We start from the raw sequence: 25653 nt of genomic DNA on the forward strand, positions 1-25653 counted from the left end.
CTGCGAGAGGGGGTTGCCAGGGATGGCACCCGGGCCATCTTAGGGGCCTGCACGTCCCAAGGCCCGTCGTAAAGAAGTAATACTTATATTATCAAGATGTGAGGAGGGGATCTGGGCATGACCCGTCCCCAGGTCCCGTAATTTCTCTCGCTGTCCCTGGTAGTAAATGACAATCATAATGTGCTGACTAATAGGCAAAACTGCCATGTGTGATATAAGCTGAAATGCCACAAATTTAAATTTGTTGGGGGACGATTGAAGGAAGAGAATGGTGCCACTTTGACAGAACCCTCTATTGCAGTGCTTCCCAAACTCTGGCAGCCCCTCAACAATATAATATATCGCTCCCCCCCCACGCAGTAGTCTGTTCGCATCGTGACAAGCTTTTAGATTTCAGTGCATGAACCGTACCACACAAACCTAATGCTGCTATTTAACACTTATGTGACAGTGAAACAGCTTGGGGGGGTAATGCAAGTTTATTAAAATAAATAGGAAAGGTCAGCTGGGCCAGAGTAGAAACCATCGCAAAAAGAGTGAGAGCACAAAAGCACATAGCAACAGGAATGACTGTTCCTAATGGCTAAAGTGAACTTCTTTGTTGTTTGTTGCTTGCCTGTGAAGCCAGCTTGTCAGAACGAGGGTGGAGTTGGGGCACAGCAACTCTGTGCCGGTTTGATGTTTAGTTGTGTCCTGTACCTTATTTTCATCGACGCCACCACAGTAAGCCAAGATCGCATAAGCATGTTGTGGCAAAGGGAAGGAAGATCCTCATGGCTCTAGTACTCAACAGGGTGTACCTTCTTGCCAACCCTGCCCAAAATTCAAGAAGTGACTTCTGCAGAAACTGTTGTTGTTCCTTTTTCAAGTTCCTGAGGCACTTCGCGACCCCCAGCTGAACCTGTCGGGACCTCCCTGGGGGTCGCGACCCCCAGTTTGGGAAGCACTGCTCTACTGCATATTCCGTTCTTCGTACCCAAAACTTTTTGATATGAATATGTGTGCCAATCAAAAGGCAGGCATCTGTGTACAATGCAGCTTGCCACTGAAAAGACACACACGGACACACTTTCGATCTGTGTTCAGGTTTATCTTCAGGTAAAAACAGACAGTGCGCAACATTACACAACAAACACAATGTCTTAATACAAAAACCAACAGTTGAGCCTACTTGGGTACGGAACAACACCTTTTTTTTTTGCGTTCTTTTTCTCTTTTTTTTTTTGTTATCCTGGACCTGTACAGATTACGGAGAACAGAGAGGTACGAAATGAAGCATCGGCGGTCAGTCCTCTGCACTCCGATACAAAAGGAGAAGGGAAAGGTGTAGAGGGAGGAAGAGGAGGGGAGGAAAGCCAACAAAATGCCTTGCCTACATATCCTCCATGTGCGTGTGTACATCGTCTCTCTCTCTCTCCCTTTTTTATGTACACTATACAATCACCAGCTGCGTGTGCGCGGAAACTCCTCGCCAGAGAGAGAGAAAAAAAAGTGTTCTTCATCCGTGAGACCAGCTAGGGCATGGTTTTCCATAAGGGCATTTGAGGAACGTACAGTCAACAACTCTTCCTTGTGTGGCTCATTCAAAAGTCTAGAGTCCACCACAGAACATCATGCAGGTATTAGATTATGGTAGTGGAGAGGTCCATGAAAACCGGGCCATAGTGCAGCTTGACACATGGCCCATGCCTGATCATCCAGTACACACAAGCTTGTCGTCCCTCCAAACAATCGCTATAGGACATTGGTCAACACATTTAGTAATATGCAGGAACCTGCACTAGACAATGTCTTGAACACATTTCAGTAGATGTTGCATAAGGATCAAAATATGCGACAGGATACACCGACAGTGACTCCTGGTAAGAGTCGCTGGTCAGGTGGTAATCTGTATTTCTCGGTACTGTGGTATAGATTCACAGCTGCCAAAAAAAAAGCAGTTAAATCTATGATTTCACATGTACACACTTTCATAACCATTTGCCCCCTTTCAAAAAAATTGCCGGGAAGTAAAACACAGTTTTCTGCAGTTACCTAGCACCTCTTACATAATACAAGGTTCATAAAATAAGCTTTTCTATGTAATGCACGGAGACAAAAACTTTTTTTTTCTTCTTCGCAACAAATATCTGCTCTAGGTTAAGTGTCTGCCTGTATAAATAAAGAGTACAATCATAATTTTAGATGCGTGATCTGGGACTTCTGCTTATGTTCCGTAAAGTTTCCTATGTAGCAAAATAATCCATGCAGAATGTCAAGAACAAAAAAGAAAAGAAAAGTGTACAAAATCTGTACAGGCATTTTTCTCAGTGACGTAGTGACCACCAATGCCCACTGTCTAACATCTTCAAAACAAAAGCGCTGTAAGAACAAACACAGGCTTATGTTAACAGATCACTTTTTACGTAGAACACAAATTTTACTATACTGCCATAAATGCTAACATCTCCAGACATTCTCTGCACATTACTGCAGCAATGATGGCCCTTTCTAAGCAACTGGTTATGTTTCTGAAATGCAAACTTCATGTCTGTTTTTACTCCACATAAATCCCGAAGCTTTCAGAAATCAGGGAGAGAACACCACACATCCAACAGCAAAACAAAAAATTAAGCAGCACATATTGCCTGGACTATGTACAATAATAATAACAAAACAAAATGCAACAGAAAAAAAAAGGTCATAACTGCACAAGAAAAAAAGCAAAAAGAAAGAAAAGGGCTGCTGTGGAGGTGAAAAAAAAAAGAAAGAAAAAACCAAGCAGTGAGGCAGCAAAATAACTTACCAATGCTCAAAACATGCACAAAAAGCATTTGCACACACCAAACTCATTCACACAAAAACTAAAGATCTGAGCCAAAATACTGACCCAGTCTCTCAAATAAGCTCTTTTTTGTACTCTCTCCCTCTCTTGTATATCCAGGGGCGGATCCAGACCCTCGGTTTTGGGGGGCGGTTTCTTTGTCTGAGCACGTAGTGGGGAGAGGGAAATCCAATGTATAAACTGTCGTTTTGTTTTTGTTTTTTTTTGGGGGGGGGGGGGGATTGCCCCCCCCCCCTCTCCTGGATCCGCCACTGCTTGTGTCACTCCGAACATTAGTCTAAAACAACAATTTAGTTTTAGATATGTGTATGTATATATAGATACATACATGATCCAAAATGAGGAAGATGCTATGCCAAAAATCAGAATATTGCTGTAGCTCATTTCAAATGCCAGGAACTGAAAAAGTGTTTTGTGATTTCAGCTAATTACTAACTGAGATGTCATAAGTATTGTTTTAATCTATTAATTTAGATGAAAATCTCTAAACAGAAGCCTGTTGATGATGGTCAGCACATGTCATTTGAATAGGTGGTTCAATTTCATTGTATTACTTTTAGACTTCCGCAAGCACGCGTCATGCATTTGGAGCAGCACATCTGACTGCAAGCAATCAGTGAGCACCTTATATGGTACGGCAGCGGCAGCAAGTGTGTTGAAACAGCCTTTATCTCTACCAGTTCCTTGATCTCTCCCTTTTTTTTCTAGGTGGTGTATGAGTTGTTTGCACTGTGTACAAGACTTTTACATTTCAAGACAAGTTTGGAGCATAATCAGATATTGAGACTGCCACTTGGACGTTTCTGTTAACATCAATTATTGAAAAAGCTAAAGTTAATTGTCATAACTCATATTATTACCATATCACCAGACAGTGAAAATGTTTCTCAGAGCAGTTCCTGAATTCCTTGCAGAGCGCTTCAATCTTCTGGATCACACTGCATGCATATGTATAGACATGTAGTGCTTTACCAAAATTGAAACAGATTTTTCTAAAATAGCACAACGGTAGCCAAATTAGTGCACTGCAGCAACTAACAGCTTTGAGGTGCACCCTATGAGCCTAGGAACAATCATCTAGCTAGCTGCCTTCATTTAATCAACTAAGCACTCTTACCATAATCCGGCTGTCTCGCACTGCAAAATTACACAACAAAACCCAAGAAATGACGACTCCCTCACAGACACCAGCAGAGGCTTCAACCCTTTGTCACATGTCACGACTACCCGAACTGCCCTCTTACTTAAGTGATGGCCGACTCCTGACATGCCGTTCCCGCACTCTTTGATTGGCTCCTTATCACCAGCTCTCTGATACCTACAATGCTTCTTCTGTTTCAGTCACGCATTTTCTCAATAGACTGGAACATTCGTCATAAAACATCATTCCTGACCGCGAAGGGTTAAGCCCAAGTTAGTATTTCTTTTTACCGGACCACAAAATGAATGATGAACGAGCTAATGAATGATTCTCAATGAAGACCAAAAAGTCATTTAATAACAGAACAATTTTCAACAAAATGTCCTTTAAAAATAGGGCGATATTTTTGGCACAGGATCCATAGTCACAAAATGCTGAAATTCTATCGTGACATCTGACATTAATGTACAACTAAAATAAAGAAAAACCCTCACAAGTAATAAAAACCCAATTAGCTAAATGAATGTTAGTATGCCCATTGGATGCTCCCATTAACCAGAAAATATGTGGTTGTCGCATCATACAAAAAAGTACAAGCTATTTTCTAAAAATCTGTTTGTAGATGGATGCGATACCCTGTATGTAAAGGGACCAAAACAGGAGAGTTGGGTAGAGCTGTTGCAGATTGCCAATTATTATGTGGATTTGAACGGGAGTGATTTTTACACAATGCTGAAGTACACAAAGAGCGGTACAAGTTACATAATAACTGTACCGCTGACACATAAAGTGTACATAAAGCTGATACATAAAGTGTTGAACTTTGTGTGTCCCCTGACATTATGTAATGGCTGCTCCACTTCCACTTTGATTCCTTCTCTTAAATAACAAATATTTTGTCTCCCTGCAAACTTACAACTAAACTTACAACCAAACTTCAATTTCAGTTTGTGGCATTCGAACTGGTCTTTCCACACTTTATGTATATCTATACATATCTATGTTTATTCATCGAGCGTGCCACTATCCCAGCTGTGGACAGCTGTTTTGTAATTTTTGCGACTCGTCAGTGCAGTGCAGGGGTATGACGCGCTTCACATGCAGTAATAGGGCTTCAGCTTGTTTTTTGTCTGTATCCATATATATATATATATCTATATGTGTGTATGTATTAATGTTAAAACTAAACATATGCTCTCCCTTCCCTCGATGTTGCAGGAGTATCGCACGCTGAGCCAACAAAAGAGAAGCCCAACAAATTAAGGGGCCGAACAACTTTTAAGTATGAAAGAAAAAGAGAAAAATGTTTTTGTGTCACAGTTCTCATACCCCTCTCACTTTGTTGCCCTTCCCTCTTGGTTTTAAACACCACTTTAAATTCAGACTTGGAGGCAGCATTATACATACATATGGTGCACATGCACACACACACGCGCACGCACGCATACACACACTTCCAATTGCACTGCTACCTACTGACAAAGTTGCAAGCCACGCGGTTACTTGGCCAATTATAGCTGACCTCGCAAATGAACAGAGTGCATCCACACATGCTTCCAATGTTGCTAGAAAGGTGTGCCACTATGGCATGCCAGACTGCAGTCAGCAACAGTCTCAACTCCGTGAAGCTTTTGCTAGACAGGCTGCACCGAGGTTATGGAAGCGTACAGGAGAGTAGAAACCTCCAATACGACGTCTGTGGCTTTGAGCTTGACTTAGAAAGTTTTTGCAAATGTAGCAGCTTCAAGGATAGAGTGGCAAACCAAGCACAAAACCTGCCACAACAGTTACATACAGAGCCACCTAGTGTATAGCTTATCCCACAAATGAACACAATGTTGCAAAATGCTGCAGCAAACTCGGTGCCGCTCGTTGTTCTATCTCACAACTACTAATCCAGCTCGTGGATAGAAATTTTATTTTTTTTTTCCTCGCTATCGCAATGAGCAGACAATATAAAAAAGTAAATCAGATGAGACAACCAAAATCCACAGTGGAAGAAAACTAGATATGCATAAGCGAGTTCCACGACACACGCATGCACACACTTAGGAGTGGCTCCCACAGCAGCAGACGCAAGTAGTATTGCCGTTCTTGCTCTTTGCCTGGGCTCAGTGAAGGAAAGGTAGGAAAAAAAAAATACATGTAGAGGACAAAAAAGAGAGAAAGAGAGAGGGCGAGATAGTTTCCTTTTTTGTTTGCAACAGGAAGGTTCCTCAAAAGACTCTGGTGCCAGTGCATGATGGCAGCACACATATGTCCACTGTGACGATGTTCCAACATAGAGAACTAAAATGAGGCAACCTCCATGAAAGCAAAGAAAAAGTCACAAGAAGCAGGCTTCTTTCATTTCTTTTCCCCATTGAGGACGGACAGAAGGTGAGGGACTAGGGCTGGTTAGAGGCCTACCAGAATGAGAAAAGCAAGGGAGGGAGAGAAGGCAGACTCTCTCCAAAAGACACAATCTTTGCAAACTCTCTGGGATCCTCATCTTTAAATAAAGGGGAAGGAAAAGCAAACATGAACCATGCACATGGAAGAGGGAAAAGAGATGGTGTGGAGGAGGGGAGGGGTAAGGCGCACATCACAACAGCTCATACTGGCGCAGGTGCATCCTCTGAATGATGTCTCGGCAGTCGTTGAAAACGCGGCGGATGTTTTCTGTGTCCACGGCACAGGTGAAGTGAGGGTAGCAGTAATGCTTGCCATCACCACTTGCCGTACTGATGCGCTGCAAGCAAAGAAAATTACATATATTTTGACATGCTGATAGTACTGGAGGCAATGGGTGGTTTAAGAACCCTTCAATTCTTAATGGAGTCAGCTTTGAAAAGGAACACCACCTGAAAGGTGATCTGAGGTTCCTCAGTGGTGTCCCCAGTAGCTTCAGTTGCGGTACGAGCATGCGCTACAGTCCTGAACGCTGCTCATGTGTTGAGCTAAGCCTGAGGCTGCCTAAGCTAGACGACAGCACTGAGGAATTTCCTCAGCATTCGTGCATGCAGGCCCCGGTCAAATTGCAAAAAAAAAATTGTTGCTATATCTGTCAATAGCTGCATGCATTTTGTAGCCATTCAGTAAGAACAGTTTACAGGAAAAGTCTGTAATCCACCCAAAACTAAACAGTTCTTCAAAAGCCTGAGGAGGATGAGTGAGTCCCCAAAAAGCACTCAAGACTTGTCAACTTAAAAGTGATCATTAATAATTTTTGAAGGAAAACAAATTGTTATCTTGTGCTATTATGTTCACTATTATGTCACATCTAGAATACAAAAAAGATGCTTCCAGCAGTCACTAAATAAGCTGTGCTTCACTGCATTGCAACTAAGGATCCTGCGAGAGAGAAGGGCACCATTTTGTGAAAGGTTGGTTAGGTAGCAAGTGAGCTGATGATAAGTATCCTGTATCCATGATAGCAGAACAAGGGACAAGGAGGGACATACACACAGCAAGTCTCAATGACATTAATCTCTTGAGACATTGTGTGTGTATTTCCCTCCTTGTCCCTCATCTTTTGCTATGGTTTTGCTATCATAGATACCATTTTGCGTTTCTGTCAACTGCCCTTCCTACAGTCTCATCTGAAGCCCTATCCCAAGCAAACGACGAGTGCTTCCGACAGTATCGAGAGACGAGCACTGGTAGGGTGCTACAACGGTTCTCATGAGCGACAGGTAATACTCTCTGTATCTCCTTGTCGCTTCTGAGGACCGTGCATTTGCTTTGTTGATTATCATTTAGCCTGGCTTCATCCATCCAGGTGCTACATGCCATGCTCATGCGCATGATGCACATCTGAGATGTCTATGGATGACACGCGGGTGCTCTCAGCCAATTGCTGAAGAAGAGAAACAGATAGAAAACAATTTGGTTTGAAAGCAGACATGAACAATACGAAATTGTGCTGGAGTTCATGGCCAAACACTGGGATTTGTTTACGTGCATTCTGTCTCTGCATGCACAAGCTTACATGTATACAGTATCTAAGAACAGTTCCAAACCGCCACACCACTGTTGCCAATAAGGTTACTGAAAATTGCTTTGTCAAGAAATAAGGATTGTATGTACTTAGGGTCTGACTTATTCGGGTTAATCCCTATTCTTCCCCAATTACGCCCTCCCAAATCAGTTTTCTCCAGATTTCTCCCCGAATTCTAACCACATATCACGTGCATCATTTATAGCGTCTGACTTTTTTGGGGTTAAACTCGATTCCGCACGATTACTCCCTCTCAAATCAGATTCGGACAAATTTGGGTTAAACCTGATTTGTCCCTGAATTCCAATCACGTCTTACGTTGCATCATGTATGACGTACATGATTTAGTAGTAATCTGTGTACATATCTGGTGAAAATATTATTTGAGTGCAGCAATAAATTATGCGAAGCACATATAATGTAACACTAACAGTGTTTGTGACAATAATTCGCGAGGAATGCATGTTTGGCCAATATGTGCCCCTTTAAACTACAGGCTGTTTGCTGGGCAGACAGAAAAAATAACCCGATAACACCACATTGTTTCAACAGCATCCGATTCCCCCTCCCCCGAATCTGGGAAAGGCATTTAACCCGAAAAAGCCAGACCCCATATGTACTGCATGAAGCAGTTTTATTCTGCAGATGTTGGGACGCGGAAGACAGGGACTGAAGGAAGCACACAAACACAAGCGTCACTCGCAACTAATATGTATTGCAGGCAAAAGAATGCTTTTAAAACACAACCGGTAGGCGACACGTGCCGGGTTATAAGCCTCAAACCGTGCTGATAGACGCAAGGCAGCCAGTAGATAGTAAGGACGTAATTAGGTACTTAGGAAGGCAAGTTCTTTATCAGAAAGTGTTAGAGATGGTTGACTGACACACTTGCCTTCCCCTGCCAAAAGTATGTGATGCGCTTCTATTACTTACTATTACTATTACTACTATTCTATTACTTTTGGCAGGGGAAGGCAAGTGTGTCAGTCAACCATCTCTAACACTTTCTGATAAAGAACTTGCCTTCCTAAGTACCTAATTACGTCCTTACTATCTACTGGCTGCCGTGCGTCTATCAGCACGGTTTGAGGCTTATAACCCGGCACATGTCGCCTACCGGTTGTGTTTTAAAAGCATTCTTTTGCCTGCAATACATATTAGTTGCGAGTGACGCTTGTGTTTGTGTGCTTCCTTCAGTCCCTGTCTTCCGCGTCCCAACATCTGCAGTATGTTGTCTCACCAACTAGCCCAACTTTCTGCGCTTGTGCAGTTTTATTCATCGCTACTGCACCCATTTGCAAGACTGACACAGCATTTGGACATTACAGAATACAGACGTCCCTTGAAAAATTATACCATTTGCGTTTCTATACCAATCGTCTGCGCCAATATACCTACTCTACATGAGCAATGTATCACATCTCATAATTTCTATCTCTCACTACCATATGCAGCTTAAAATGACTTGTTAAACAAGTGTTCAATGAATGTTCTTGTTTTCTTTGCTCTGTTTCCATTCCTTGCATGCAGTAAATAGCATGTTAACTTGTTAGTGTGTGGGAAAGAAATGCTAGCAACACTGCAGGAACATTTGCTTAGGAAGCTTAGCAAACCTTTTCTTTCACATTTTTATTGCTGTTCCTGCATTTGAAAGCTAAGAGTTCCAATGTCATGGATGCATAAATGCTAGCAATTTAGGACCTGCTGTTTTTTTTTTCCTACTCTAGAATTTTGTCTCGGACTTCAATAATTTTTGCACTTCAGGGCTTTCCTGAGGGAGTTGAATTTCTTTGTACTTATCCCAATCCCCCCTTTTTTAGAGATGATGATGATATCAAAATGCAACCAAAATTTATCCCTTTCAAAGAACACTCCCAAACCTTGCTTGAGAACTTTCACCCTTACCATTGTCAAATGGATTAGGCAAAGTGATAGAGACCACTACAATCAAAGCTATATAAGCTTTAACTACTGGAGAATTTATGAGCAGATGCATGTCCTTTGTATCCTGCATCTTATAGGCACACCTGTTTTCAACAGTGCAAGTGATGCTATGTCATGCATGCACATACAATGAAACTGCGCAAAATTGAAAACTAACCAGAAATTCGTCTCTGATGAAGTACTTTGCTCGTATGACTTCTGGATCCTCTCCTGTCTCTATGACGGCTAGAGGAAAACAAGAATACACCATCAGGTCGGTCCAAACCTTCAATTACCCATCATGATGAGAGCACCGCATGCCATGAGAGACACATTTCTTCAAAGGTATTTCTCTTACTTGGGTCATATACATAACTCATTCACCCCACAGGCCACACATTTTTCTGGTGCTGTGGCATAGTACGTGCAGCACAGAGCAGCAGCCAAAGCAGCTGTGTCAATGAAGCAGCGCATCTTTAACAGATGTCGCGCAGACAACTGACGTTTTGCAAGCTTGCAGGGATGCAACAATCACTCGAGGTGCTTCGAAACTCAAGGATGTGTAAAAAAATTGAGAAATCCAAGACAGAACATAATATGGCTCAAAAATTCCACTGCAAGACTGAGAGTTAAGTCCTTCTGAAAGTGTATTGTGTCCTTTTACGGTGGCATCTCAGCCAACAGCTATGCTTTGTGACAATAAACCCACATAAAATGCTGATAGATAGGTTATCGGCGGTATACTCCTGCGAATTGTATTGCACATTTGCTGAGATTACACAACACTAAATTTAACTTTGAACAGTGGGTCACAAACATGAAATTATGGTGCATTTTTTCCGTGTTTACTAGGTACATAATTTTTTCTTTTTCTTTTTTAAGAATTACTCAACAGACATAAACTCACTAGAAGTGAAACGACCTGCCTCAACGCCAGTATTTAGAACAGGAGAGAAGACAGGTTAGGCAACGTACATTTCATGTGTTCTGCTATTTCTGCCCATGTGTGACCATGTCACAGAATGATGCATTTGCAACTATTCTTTGCCTTCGATACAAAGAAGCCTTAATGCGCAAAATAACCAAAGTTGGTACAGCAAGAACTGGAATAGCGCTTTAAGCTTACATAACAAGGTTTGTGCCGTTCACAGCTCTCAACACAGATAAGCACAGTGCTCTCATCATGATTAGAGTATCACAAAATATCAGGTACTAGTATAACAATTAGGAACGTTTCTGCATAACACAAAAGAAAATTAAACTGGTCGTGTTACATCAGACACAATACGACTCACCAACAAATACATGCAAGCAGGCAAAAGAAAAAATGTGGTAAACATACTTCCATAGCTGGCAGAAACTATCCAAAATACAATTCTCAAGAAAGCAGTGGCAGCTCCTGAGGCACATCAAATACCTCTATAGTAGATTTTGCACTGCACACTACATTCTATGTTAATATTGCTGAACAGTTTTATTTGAAAAGCTAACAAAAAACACACTTTAATTTTCTGACTATGGTAAGTCATGCAAAGTAAATGTGTCAGCTGCATCATCTCCACTTATACAGAAGGTCCGAAGGTTTCACGAAGGTCCCCCGGCTGAATAATTCATAAACAGGTGGCGCCACCGAAGAAATCTCTTTTTGGTAAAGATCCTTGGGACATCAACCATGAACTGAGTAGTGAGCGGCTCATTTGCATACGCTCACTAATTAAATGAACATCCTAACTTTTAAATTCTACTTCGCACGCTTCTGGAACCACTGTGTTACGTATCAGAACCTTCAGAAAAAACAAAAAACTACGACACAGTGATTTTTTTAAATAGTAATTTCGGTTCACATACTTCTTGCGCGGAGCAGTGCACCAATGCGCTCTTTGGATCACCTATCTGGCTGTCAATTTCGTGTTCATCCGCCTAGTTGGCACACGAGGGTGACGGAAGATAAGGAACAGCCGCAAGACTGCAGGAGACGTTTTGGTGTTCCTTCTCCTGCTCTACTTCACTAGTACACAGCGCTCGCGGTGCATTCGTCATCATCCATGATAAGAGCACGCTATCTCACCTAAGGAACGACAGAACCGCCAGCGCTGTTTACCTGTCGCTTTGAGAAGGAATACCAAAGAGTCTCTTGCGGCTGTTCCTAATCTTCTGTCTCCGCCGTGCGTGCACCAGGCGGATGAACACAAAATGGACAGCTGGATAAGCTGATCCAAAGACCGCATTGGTGCACTGTTCCGCGCAAGAAATATGTAAACCGAAAAAGGTCCCAATACGTAAAACAGTCAGAGGTTTCGTAAGTGTCCGAAGTAAACTTCAAAAGTTAGGATGTTTATTTAACTAGTGAGTGTATGCAAATGAGCCGCTCACTACTCAGTTCGTGGCCAATGTCCCAAGGATCTTTACCAAAAAGTTCTTCGATGGCGCCACCTGTTCACGGATTATTCAGCCAGGGGACCTTCGTGAAACACCCGGTATCTGCAAGTAAACACTAATACAGCAAAAGCCTAAATGGGTTGAGGGATTAATAACACAAGCAACCGTATTTGCACGATTGTTGCATCCTTCAAAACTTTTAATTAGAAATCTGGAAGCTAACTGATGACTGGGAATGTTGCATACGATAAAGTGAAAATTTTCTATCATTAGCGTAAACGTGGATAGGGCAAATCTGAGCAGGCAAGTAACACTGATCACCTCCTCAGGTGTTGCAGCTTTAAAGGAACAGTCTAGAGGCACACAACTTTGCTCCTGTTTTTTGTCGGTATAGAATGTTAGGCGCCTGAAAACAGTTTTCCCACAATTAGTGCAGCTGTAGCGAAATTGGGACGCCGGCAATAGCTCCCTGAATCTTCCGTGCGCGAAACACCCTCCTTCGCCTTCACGATAGACACGTGATGGGCGCCGCCACGCACGTCACTATGTGACGTGAGTGGTAGGGACGCTCCTCATTGGACCTGGGATCACATGACCGAGGTGAGCAACACCGCGCAGGCCGCAGCTTCTGCTACCACTTCGGAGATGCCAGGCGTTCTCCGGCTGCGTGATGTCCGAAACTGAGGATTTGGAGGCTGTCAACGACACAACCTCGATTTTTTGGGACCGCTGACACCACAGGAAGAACGAGTGGTGCAGCACGAATCTAACTGTGTGTTGTACAGCGATACCCCAGTGCTTCCCAACAGTGTGCAGCCTGTCTGACCGTTTTCACTGCACAGTTAGTTCAGTGGCTAACAGGTGGCGCCACAATAGCGCCGACACTGCTTGCTTTCTGCTACTGTGAGTTTTGACATTGCACACAAGCCACGGATATTACTCTTGTGATCGCAATCTTATTTTGTCGGTCTGCATATATGCTTTGTTTTACAGAAAATGCAATCTAAATCATATAACGGATAGAAGTCAACAAGAAACAGCTCGCAATGTTCATAGCAGACGGTTTTTCCTACGAACGAATGAGGGGCTCTCTACCACCAACGTCACAGTAGAGTGGGTGTGGTCTGCAGTTGGAACGCTCCGACCTGTCACCGCGGCAGCGATTTTGCAAATTAATTGCGCCGCGGTGAAACAACTTTGGACAGAAATATTTTGTGGGAATGCTTTTCACATACTGCTTTACAAGATGACAGCAGTTTTTGGCCATGTTAGATACCACTTTGATGCTCCTCTAATTCTGCCGCGCATGACCTGAACGTACAATCTACATTCCACAATTACTACCTTCACAAATTGTTTGGTAACCACCACTTCACGTATAATCTAATGCTATCGTACTTCAGAACGCAAGCGTTGAGTATAACAAAACATAGGGAAGCAGGAAGTGAAGCATGCAGTCTGTCAGGTGGGCCCTTCAACGCCAAATGATCCAAACATGCCGCTCGACAATCACCAATATTTTTTTTACAAATTTGTGCAGGTACAGGGCTTCGACGGAAGAGTAGTTTCGAAGGTACCTGCTCAAAATATATTTTCTTCAATATTTCGAAGTGCATTCTACAATCAAATCACACAATTGTGCTATTTTTATCTGGCCCACCACATTCTGAAAACCGAGTTTAAAAAAATCGCCAAATTTGTGAAACCTTCCGTTTTCAAGCGACATTGGCGCGAGAGGTACTGCTCAGAGAAAAAACTTTTTTGTGTGTGTACGCCTGAAATACCATGCAATATGAGACCGTGTTTATTTTAATGGTGAAATATAAAAGGGAGGCAGTAAAAAATGACAAACATGGTGAAAATCATGTCCCTTGTGCGCAATATTAGAGGGTCAGGAGGAAACCTGTTTTGCATGATGTGTACAGGCTAGAGTGTCGCATCTTCCAATGACATAAAAATCACATTTAGAAGGTTATAGAATAACGCACGGACAAATTCAACGCGAAAATGTAAGGTACACCTTTCTCACTCGGCGCAACCTTTCCAGCACTTTCAAATATTGAAGAAAATATAGTTTGAACAGATACCTTCGAAACTACTCTTCCGTCGAAGCCCTGTACCTGCACAATTTGTAAAAAAAATATCGGTGATCGTCGAGCGGCAATGTTTAGATTATGTGGCGTGGAATGGGCCAGGTGAGTTTGGCCTTGCTGTCATGTAAAATGGGCGTTATTCCCTCAATGATGTTCTTACAGATAAATTGATAACGTGACAGGACTGGCAAACATACTGCAACAACAGTACTTATAGTAAAGTACCAAGAACAAGGCAAAGTATGTTAAGGTATTCATCACATATATTGTAAATTTAATTTACATGGCTCCACATTTCCCCATTTGGTGGTGACAAAAACTGAGAAAGTAATTGTGTTCTGACTGGTATTTTCGGCAAGTTCCCTTAGCAAGCATTTTTGCAGGTCTTAGATGCGGAGAAAGGCGAGTTCACTGTTTACTCATGAATACAAAATGAAACAGATGGAACAACTTGCATATACATGGGCATTGGCAATCAGCTGTGCAAATGCAAAGTGTCACTGTTTCTTGAGCTATCCATCTGCCCAATGCACAGCATTCTGGTGCTAATCTCTGGGAATACCTTGAAACAAAAAAACAAGCTTCCAGATAGAAAAGAGACAAGCCAATGGATAGTATGCATTTCTGAGCACTCCCTGTTGTCTTCTGACATATCACACGCTTTTGAAGTCCCTTCCAGACACAAAAATTATTTATTGATATAGTACTATTCCTTTTTTTTAACCACTAGTTGGGAACTTGACAAGATGTACTACATGAAAGTACATAGTGTGCACAGTTTGAAATGTACATAAAGTAAAGTACAAGTTCTCAGAAATATACATACAGTAATATGTGAGCATTTCCCCCCCATCACTGTCAAGGACAGAATGGAAAGTCAGTCACTGTAAATGATTAGAGCCTGAAGTTTTGGGGAAATATTTTTTTTCGAAATTCGGGGGGTAAAAATCTGGTAAATTAGCATGTGCTCTAAATTTATGCGATTTCGGGTGGAAGAACTCCTGCTAAATTCGGGGAGAAATCGGGCTCAGCTACTCAAACTAACTGAACTGGTTTGGTACAAACGGTGATGTAAACTGCATTTGCTGTCAAACAAGATAGTGTTTGTTCCTACAGACGTGTCAGTGAGGGCAATTTGCCAAGTAAAAATTAGGTTTCCCCGTAAGGAGGCAACCTTCAATTCGGGGTGCAAATTCGGGGTGCAAATCAGGTTAAACCCTAAAACTTCAGGCTTTGTAAATGATTAAGCGTTGTTAGCTATCTTTTGCGACCTCAAACTCGTGTTCCTTCTAATTCGGAGGTGTGTCAACAAGTTTGATGGACAACGTATATAGAGTATGCTCAGCGGTGCAGCAGTTTCCTTGATAAGAATACAAAAAGCTGATGCTGAGTGAGGGACGAAAGCTTGAATTTTAACAACCTTGCTGAAAGACATGGTTGATGCAACAAGGCATTGCACACTCGAGCACACTGAGGATGGCTTTGTCTCTGCCCAATTCAAGAGCGTAAGCCACAGCTCAGAAGTAAAGCAGAAGTAAAGCAGAAGCAACATGAAAGAAAGGATACACAAGAATTTCCACCCAGATGAGGGTGAGGCAAGGTGAGGTCAGCTGTGTTGCCATCACCCTCATAAGGATGAGGCAAATTGTGAAGAAGAATTAATGTGAGTGCAAGAAGCTTTATCAATGAGGTTGCACTGAAGGTCGGTAAGTAATCGTGCAAATACGGTGTCATAAGATAAGGTTTCTTGAGATCCAGATACAGCTTCGAAATAGAAGTCAGAAAATAGAAAAGTCAGCACGCAATTTTCATAGAGCATCGATGTCAGGAGCTTGAGTACAACCAAAAATGGATTTAGATACTGTTAACACATGCCATATGTACTGATCCAGCAGGGGCAACATGCACTGTGCCTCTGTGTTTCCTCAAACGACACACAAAAATCACTGACAAATTTCAACTGCCTATCAATCTCAACATTCTTAGTGAGCCAGCAGTGTCAATAATAATTTTGTTGTGCAGTGTTCTGAACACAGAAAAACAAAATGTAAGGCAGGCAGACAAAGTTCCCACACAGACAACAACAAGCATGACAAGAAATGTTAAGCTTTCTTGTCTCATTCTGCTCACTGTGTGGAGTTCCGGGTTGAAATGGATTTAACCGCGGCTCTTCAGAGATTGATGTTGAAGGAACAGAGAAAGGGGATGAGAGAGAGAAAAAGAGCAAGGAAAAGGTGTGAAGAGCTGTTATTCTACTTGAGCCAAAAAACAAATGCATGAACTAGATATAGCTGTTGTGCTTGCAACAAAAGTGAGTCTTCACCCTAATGTGCACAGAGATACGATAATCATCCAAAGGGGGAACTTCAGGTTATGTGCAAAGAATATTTCATTAGATGGAGTATTACACCCTGCTTTGATGCCACAAAATGCATGTTTCAGTATATTTACATAGAACTTCATTCGGGACATTATGCAACCTTGAATATAAAGAGTAAGGTAATGCACGTAGCATATAGTAATGCAAATGCGCCTGCTCAGTTGTGCTCTTGATACAAAAGGACACCTGTCAGGCTGCCAATAATGTGCAACCTTCCAACAATAAATTCTTTGCACATTTCCCAAGTTGTGGCCACAACTTAAAGGGCTTTGGAAGCACATTCTTGACGGTAGCTACCAATCGAGGTAACAAATTCCCTGAAAAGTGCTCCAAAATAATGCGAGGAACACAGATCTCTATCCTTTTTCTTTTCAAAGATTCATCAATCATCCACCCAGCCTCATTCCACATAGTTCATGACACAAAAGTAAGTTTGCACTAAGGACACACAGGTTCTCGAAATGCATCCAATAAATACAACACAGAAGTACAGAGAAGTAATCAGGGCTTACCATCAGAAGGGGTCTGATAATGTGTAAACTCTGGGAAATACTCTTCTAACCTAGATTTGCAAGCTTTAATTTTCTCTGCTAGCAGATCCTGCTTGTTGAGGAACAGGATTACAGATATTGTCCGTAACCACCTGCAACACAAGAACGCACACTAATTAGTCAGCGCTTCGATTATGCAGTGTACTAGTCGGCGTGTGTGAACTAGAGTGTGTTGAAGTTGACGCAGTGGAAAGTAACTGTTCCGGGGCTGGAACATGCAAACAGACAAACACAACACAAGCCTCAATGCCTTAGAACATGAACAGTAGAAATATGGCAATTGTAGAAAAAGCCATACAGTGGCAGGATTTGAGCCACGCACCTCTTGATTGCCGGTCAAGCGCCCTACCAATCAGGCCACGCTGGCATCTGCTTTCCGACAACTTACAGAGGAGCCCATTCAACTCACGGCACGTGTGTATGAGAAGACATGTAAGAGAGAGTGCGATGGGACATGGGAGTGAGAGTGTGTCCAGTTAGTTGAACGAGGTTCCATGGCGGGTCGGCAGAAGAGCAGATGCCAGCGTGGCCGAACTAGGGCACTTGGCCGGCAATCAAGAAGTGCGTCGTTCAAACCCCGCCGCTTTCTGGCTTTGTCGACGACTGCCATATTTCTACTGTCGAAGTTTGTCTCACACAGTTACCGTAAAACCCTTGAACCCTTCATTTTTGCTAATTTTGTGAATTGAGAAATTCGTGAATACACGCATTCATTTGCTTATCGTCGCTTGCTTGGAAGGTTTCACGTAGGATTGATCGTCCGGAATTTTCCGCATCCACAGGTTTGAACCAGCAGTACAAGCTCATTTCTTATGCGCACCAGCCCACAGTCAGCAAACAACTGTAGAACACATGTAATACTGTGGTGCCCTACAAAGCAGCCCTTTCTCTTAACTTTTCTCACAGGATGTAATTAGAAGGCTACTCCTTCTTTGGGTCAAACTTTCCATGAAAGGTGGTCATTTTCAGCCACAAATTTTTAGCATTTCAATTTTAGCATTTTAGCATGAATTTAGCATTTAGCATAGGGATTTGCAAAATTTATGGTAAAGCATTACCAGGGAATACTGATGTGCAAAAACGAAAAAAAAAACGAAAAAAAAAAAAAAAGAAGAGAACTGGGAGTCCAATCGTTGGTGACGTGGTCGGTTTGTGTAAACCACTAGAGTGGGAGCAGCGACAAAGACATAGACGGCTCTTGAGCATTGACAGGAACATTCCAACAGGTCAAACATTTTTGAGCTTGAGGCTTGTAGTTTCTAAGGCCTGTTCATATAACGTAGCACGGGAGGTTGTTCAACACTACTGTATGTACATATGTGCTCCTGGACCAAATAGGACGTGAGCACATGTTATTTGCACAGCACTGTCATGCCACTTGCACTAATAGACAAAGTCAAGGGTGCATTCATCTACCTTCTCTTGCCCTTTAACCTTCGTTCTGTAACCTCCCAACCTGATTTCCTGTGGTCCAATAAAGACTTCGGTGCTGGTTTTGCATCTCATCTGTCTACTTCTTGTCTGCTGCCCATCAGTCCCCAAGTTCAAGGTCATGTTATCCACATTTTGAAGAGTGAAGAGTAGCCCATGTTAAAAACATGGGCAGCAGCTGATCTGATACTTTACTTGTATCTACTTTTGCTCCAGTTTATGTGGTTTGCTGTCCACTTCAGCAGGGTATTGACCATAATGAGCAAGAGCTAAGATTATCTCTGCTTATTTGTTCTGAAATTCATAAGATTGACGAGTAATTGCCCCAGTGGTAGTCCCCAATTTCGGCAGAGGTCTGAGATGGTGATGCTCAATTAACCTGCCAGGAATAATCTCCTTCGATCCATGTTTTCTGCGCCACCCTAAACCCTAAGACACCCTAACCCTTAAACCCTAGAACACGACTTGGTATGTGTAACTGCTGCCTTTATTCTTCTCCCATGAATTGTCCCTTACAGGGCTCCTAGGATTTAACTCTTTCCTGACCGTGCCAATAGAGTGTCGATCACCAGTGATCGACGGTTTGCAAACGGCACTACACGGCCTCCCGAACACATATGGACAAGTGGTGACATTTGGTGGACGCTACAGACACTGCAGATTCAGTTTCGGTTTCGCCTCTAGCTTCTCCTCATGGCAGCGATTTATTAAACTGGCTTTGCGCCAACGAGGCAGTGTGGAGATTTTATCTTGAATGCATCATCGTCTTTCCGCGGCGCACCTCTTTCGCAAGTGCGCAATACTCTCATTTCAAGCGTATTTAGGGTAGATTAGTTTATTAGCACACAAACAGCACACGACTCTGAACATGTTAGATAAAACCAGACTTTTGTCCTGAATGTAAGGATATGTAAAACTTGCACTGTTTCTGTTCTTCCTGCCTCAAAACCAACCAGGAGGAATGGACATGTGGTGAAATAGCAAATTTCTGTTTTACTCCTTCAAGGAACTCAGTCACCCAATGGCATGTATGGCATGAGTGTCGACCTTATTTTTTCACAACTCACAAACTTCTTGACCTAGAGTGTTGAGAATTGCCATATTTTGGAATCTCTAGGTTGGTATTTTTCTTCAAGATGCAGGCGTATCTTCACGAATTTTCTGTTGTGTGCACCAATTTTTGTGTGTTTCAACATTAATTTTGGAAATGCAGTACATGGACAGCTTCTTTTCCAAAACCTATATCATTCGATAGGGCGCTCAATTAGGTACGGTTTCCTCTATAGCAACCTATTCTAATGTGATACTCACAGCCACAAAAACTATATTTGCGAACCACATAAAAACTGTTATTTTTGACGCCGTGAGTAACGAGTTAATAAATGAAATGAAAAGGTTGGGATATGAGCAGATTTTTAGTTTGAGAGATCCACCAAAGACTAGGGAATTGTACACATAATGCACACCAACAGCATCAACACTAAAATGAAGTAACAAGAAATAATGGCAAAAGTTGTTCACTAATGCAAGTTTTGCCACTGCTCCCTGAAACTTCCTGGTGAGATAGCTATGTGAGACAACGGTGCACCTGTTGTTCCAGATGCTCTTGAAGAGGTCGAGGGACTCCCGTAGGCGGTTCTGGTTGGGGTCCTCACGGAGCACCATGTTGTAGCTGCTGCACGCCGTCACAAAGATGATGGCTGTCACATCATTGAAGCACTGGATCCACTTGCGGCGCTCGTCCCGTTGCCCGCCAACGTCAAACATGTGGAAGTTCACCTTGTCCACTTGAAACTTTGTCTCAAAGATTCCTGAGGTTAGGACACGACACCGGAGGATATCCTGCACAATGTCAACTGTTACTTCAGAGCTGCCTCTATATGTATTACGATTCATGCAAGAATTTGATTTCTGGCTCAGTCGCTTACTATGTCTTACGGTGTGCTGCAAATGCTCAAAATGCTGATGCATTCTGAGAAGTAGTGGCTCCAGCACGACTAACTAGATTATAGCAACCATGTCATAAGGACACCTTCACAGCGCCACATTTGGAGGCTAGCGGCGGGGCTACTCATTGGCCCGGTTATTGCTTCCTCAATTTCTACGGTACTCCGCACTTTAGCTTACATTAGTATTTTTGTACAAGCAGTGGATGTCCCACGAGAGATGTCTCCTTCTAAAGTTGATCATCATCATCATCATTCTACGTGTTTTCATAGGAACTGTCCTCTTCTGCGCATTCAAAATTCAAATTTCCATCTGCAAATCATGATGCAGATCTCGTGGGCCAATGAGTAGCGCCCCTAGTGGATCGTGCGGACGGGCTCCTCATTTGGTTTGCCGATTATGACATGGTCGTTATAATCTAGTAGGTCGTGGGCTCCAGCAGTGCCATTTATTGTGGACAACGAGGTGACACAGGAGCGCATACCTTTCCATACAAAATATGAAGCAAACCACATTTAGCTAGCAATTACTTATTAACAAATAGTACCGCACATTCGTCGAAGTATGTTATGACAAGTTTCCTGATGTACGTCACTTAAAATATATTCTGTTGCACCACACGATAGTTGAAACTGATGCAACACACCACATAAAGATACTTTTTCCCCTCCCCATATTTCAGTCACAGCTCCCTTACTTACACATAGCACTGCAAATATCTAGAAGCTCAACACTGGAAAAACATTTCGACTGGTAAATTTCTCTCCACTGACCGCACATATTAATTACGGAACTGCCCCTTCGCTTAAAGGGATCGCTCACCCTCCAATCACCAATTCGTGCTTATTACTTTCCACAGGTAGTGTGCGATTTATCGAATATATAATGTGCGTGTATCGAATATATAATGTGTGTGTAATAGATAATGTGCGATTTATCGAACCCCTGCATCAATTTTCGGCGACACGAGCTCTATAATTTATTCTCGGCGTTATAAGAAATCACTGGAATACACATGGTTCAAAATTCGCATGCAGAAAGACGCAACGTCACGGTAAGAAAATGTGGACGCGGCCTAGGCGTGCGACTCTGCAGAATTCTCTCCTGCTGTAGAATTCTTTGCATCTCGCTGCAGAGAATACGTGAGGAGAAGGTGTGAGAGAGAGCACTGACACATCACGGATAGGTCACGCGAGTAGATGAGTGGATTCTCCGTTCGCTCCTTCCCGTAGGTGCTGGTCCACTGACGACTGGCACGACAAAATACGAATGCTCACTCCAGAAATATGTCATTTCAAAAGGGCTCGTAGGAGAGCTATTTAGACTCACGTATTCCTGTCAGACATATTTATTTCAAAGATGTCAGGGCCATCTTTCCCTCTAAATTGAAGAATTTTACCAGAACAGGGGCAAAAGTAATCGTAGTAGAATGACACTCGCACTGAATGACATTCGTTCTGTGTCACACAGTGAAACCAAATGGCATTACATGCGAATGGCATTCGCCCAGCGAATGTGTTCAAGGAGCTCATTCGCTTTTCCCTCTCGCACTGCCTGAATACCCTCGTCAGTACAGAGGTGGCAAAAACAACAACAATAAACCATTAGGGGAAATCAAACACAAATGAAAAGTCGTACTCCAATTTTTTGTCACAAATTTCATAACTTCTGACATTAAGGAAGGAAGGCTTAACACTGTTTTTCAGAGAACTACCTCCGTTCCCAGTCGTCTCCCATTCCAGTGCGACTGACACTTTGTCTTGGCTTGGGATACGTAGCCAACTGAGCGTCGTCCAAAATGCAACAATTTTGTGAAATAGTCTAATGTTTCGCTATTTTCCAGAAAAATAAATAAGAATATGACGAATGAACCTGCATATAGCTTCATATGTTCAGACCTGGTTTCTTAATCATAGACAGTGACATCATTTGCGAATTACATTCTTTTTCTCCGTGTAGCCCAATGCAATACAAATGAATGACATTATATGCGAATGTCATTTGCAGAGAATACCATTCAATTTGCCGTGTGACAGCTGTATTAGCCATACCCTCCATTTTAATGGCTTGGCCAATACAATGAGCAGAACAAGTAAATCAAAGTAACTCATTAAACAAACAAATGTTTAAGGCTTAAAGCTTCCCAAATTAATGAGCAGGACAATATACTATAAACATATTTTTATTCGCGATGTATTAATTTTCGAGAATTTTGCGACCACTAAAAAATCACGCAAAAGTGTACTTGCAAACACAGCTTTACCTTTACCCCGCGAAGGAAAGAGCCCTGGAAATGCGGAACAAAATAATCGCGAATAACTTCCGAAACGACTGAATACGTGAATCGTGAAAATTAATACATTGCAAATAAAAATACGTTTACAGTATTCACTTATGCCACAGGCACAGGCACAGGCTAATAATATCGGCAGCTCAATGAGGATGCTCACCTGCTCATTTGGCGTATAGTCTGGTTGCTTTATTGTGGCCACCCGATCCAGGAAACTGGGAGGGAAACAAACAATCACGTGCTTATCTTATTCTCTGCACCACTTCTGCCTGGTCGTAAGTCAGAGAGGCCACTTACTATTTTGCACAGTCAATAAGCTGGTACTCATTTGAGCGTTCAAAGGCCCCCTGCACCCCCCTATCCTTCCACAAAATCTCTGTGTGTTCGTAGAATTCCTGCGTGCCAAGAATGGTGCTTGAGTGAGTTCCTCTTCCTCAGTTAGGGTTCTCGAGATCTTGAGGTCAAAACACGAGCAGCACTTACAGCAGGGTAATCAAAGTCAGGTGAGCTGGCAACATCCTGGATGTAGTCCACCCGCCACTGGTTCTCAGCCTTCTCCAGTTGCACTGGTGGCACCAGTGTGCTCATGGCACCTGTGATAGTCTATGCAAACAGAACAATATGTTATGCACGCAGAATACAGGGCGTCTACATAAACAAGCTAACAATCTGACTTCAAATTTTTTCACCCAGCCATGAGTGGCAGCTCCTGCACAAGTGTTGCAGCACCCCTCTCCCCCACAACACATGGCCTGCGGTTTTTGGCAAAATACAGTATTATGACGATACGTGAGAAGCGACTTCTCATCCCATACGCAAAAACACATTGTGAACGCACAATGTACTGAGAACAGCCACAGCCATGGCAGCAGTACTCTTTGACACCATGCTGCTCTCTCCCACTTTTCAAAATAAATTACAAAATGAGTTTGATCTCCAAGGTGCACACTACGATTTACACAACGCTTATTCACACCTACGCACTAATTCAGAGGCGGAGAGTTTTCATTTTCTCGGAGGGGGCAAGGGCGCACCGCAAAGTAAGTACTCTGGCGCGGGGGTGGGAGTGGGGGTGGGGGTGGTATATTTATTAAGAAAAAAAAAAGAAAGGAAAGGTAAGCCAGATGGATGTCGGCTTGTTATTCCAAAAAAAAAAAAAGTGAAAGGGGGAAGTCAAAAAAGGCAAAGAAAATCAGAAAACAAAAAGAAGGAAAGGAAAGGAAAAGAAAAATGAAGAACACAAAACTAAAGCTGAAGAATCACACACTCTGGCGGGATCCTATGATGTATGCAGAACTGGTATAGAAATAAGAGGAAGGAAGAACAGAAAAAACAAAACAAAAGAAAAAGCAGAGAGAACGTAAACAGTGAACATGTGCACAACTGAAGGCATTACGCCTTTGAAAACTGGGTGCAAAAGGAACAAAATGTATTGAATCCTCGTTGTTTGACCCGAAATGCGCGCAATGTAATAAATATGGTCAATGAAATGGAGCAACGGGAGTTGAACCTGCTCCCAACGAATATACGTTCCGAAGATCCTACCATTACACCTCACTGGCAGCTGCTGGTACCTTTTCGACTGCTTCGTTTCATTAATCTGATTGCTTTGGGCGAAATTCAGGCTATGTGTTGTGTCATCCTCTGTGTTTCTTCGCCTCACCTTCTACTGTGATAATGAGTATGGTGGGCGGATACATATTTTACAAATTGCAAGATGCATTTTTGGGTTGGCGCCTCTTCGCTCTTTTGACCGGGGCGCGCCAAGCCCCAAAGGTTGGTGTCAGTCTCTTAGCGGGACTTCCCGGGGGAGGCGGCGCCCCCCAGTGGCGTAGCCACGGGGGGGCTAGGGGGGCCCGAGCCCCCCTACCTGCCACTGACCGACACACGCAAATCGTGCAAATCCGAGGAGAAAATAATATATGCGGGGGGGGGGGGGGGGGGGACCTGTGTGACGATCGCGAAAGGTCTTACAGTTCATGGCGTCTATCTAAGCGGCACACTTGAATGGTTTCCAAAGTATGAACTTCTCAAAATCCTTCCAATTACGTGACATCACCTCATTGGACATCACAGTATAACCGTATTGTGAATGTCCAAATTAATTATGTTCGTTTTTTTTTTTTCCCAACCGCATGCTGCGGTGTGCACAAGTATTGCGTGTTGTCGCACCCAGGATCAGCAGGGGGGAGGGAGTGGGGCGGGTTTTCGTATAGAGCCCCCCCTACTTTGGAGGTCTGGCTACGCCACTGGCGCCCCCCCAGTTCATGTTCCGGGGGAGCAAGGGCCCCCGCGCCCCCCCGCAATCGGCGCCTATGCACTAATTAATGCATTGTGCTGCAGCTCAAAATGCTCATGTTTTGCATGATTGTTTTGTGAAAGGAAAAGGGAAACCACGACCTTCCAACAGACCGAACACAAACAAATAGACAAGTTCTGTATGGTTCATGGCCTTACTGCTGTGAAGTGAGAGTACACTGTGCATTAAATTCTGAAAACGTCAATGCATGAAGTATTTTTTGTCACGTTAGTCTCCCTTGTCCCCCTCACTTATAGACCCAATGTATTCGTCCTGGGTCATTCAGAGTTGACAGAGACTTTTGCTCGAGAAAAATCAGTAAGTCAATGTAGTGAATAGGAGGACGAAGTGTAATCCTTCTTGTGTCATCAGCACGTGCGACACGTGCGGCCAACCAGAAACAACATTCCACAGCA

The 25653-nt window shown here is 42.9% G+C and overlaps 1 protein-coding gene across 3 annotated transcripts in view; it reads right to left on the reverse strand.

Annotated features, from left to right (window-relative positions):
- Positions 1-5866: 5866 nt before the first annotated feature.
- The window catches only part of LOC135378240 (guanine nucleotide-binding protein G(s) subunit alpha), a 28132-nt gene continuing 8345 nt past the window's right edge, over positions 5867-25653 (reverse strand). For 2 of the 3 annotated variants that reach the window (XM_064611201.1, XM_064611203.1), the window contains exons 4-11: positions 23422-23541; positions 23236-23333; positions 23099-23153; positions 20290-20543; positions 17232-17362; positions 16470-16508; positions 10046-10113; positions 5867-6696 (exon numbers count right to left, since the gene is read on the reverse strand). In XM_064611201.1, the coding sequence (XP_064467271.1) occupies positions 6550-6696; positions 10046-10113; positions 16470-16508; positions 17232-17362; positions 20290-20543; positions 23099-23153; positions 23236-23333; positions 23422-23541 (912 nt within the window). In that variant the 3' untranslated portion in view covers positions 5867-6549. The remainder of the gene's footprint in view (positions 6697-10045; positions 10114-16469; positions 16509-17231; positions 17363-20289; positions 20544-23098; positions 23154-23235; positions 23334-23421; positions 23542-25653) is intronic. The other variant, XM_064611202.1, reaches the window with a different exon arrangement.

Source organism: Ornithodoros turicata, chromosome 1 (assembly GCF_037126465.1).
Source record: "Ornithodoros turicata isolate Travis chromosome 1, ASM3712646v1, whole genome shotgun sequence".
Taxonomy (NCBI): Eukaryota; Metazoa; Arthropoda; class Arachnida; order Ixodida; family Argasidae; genus Ornithodoros; species Ornithodoros turicata.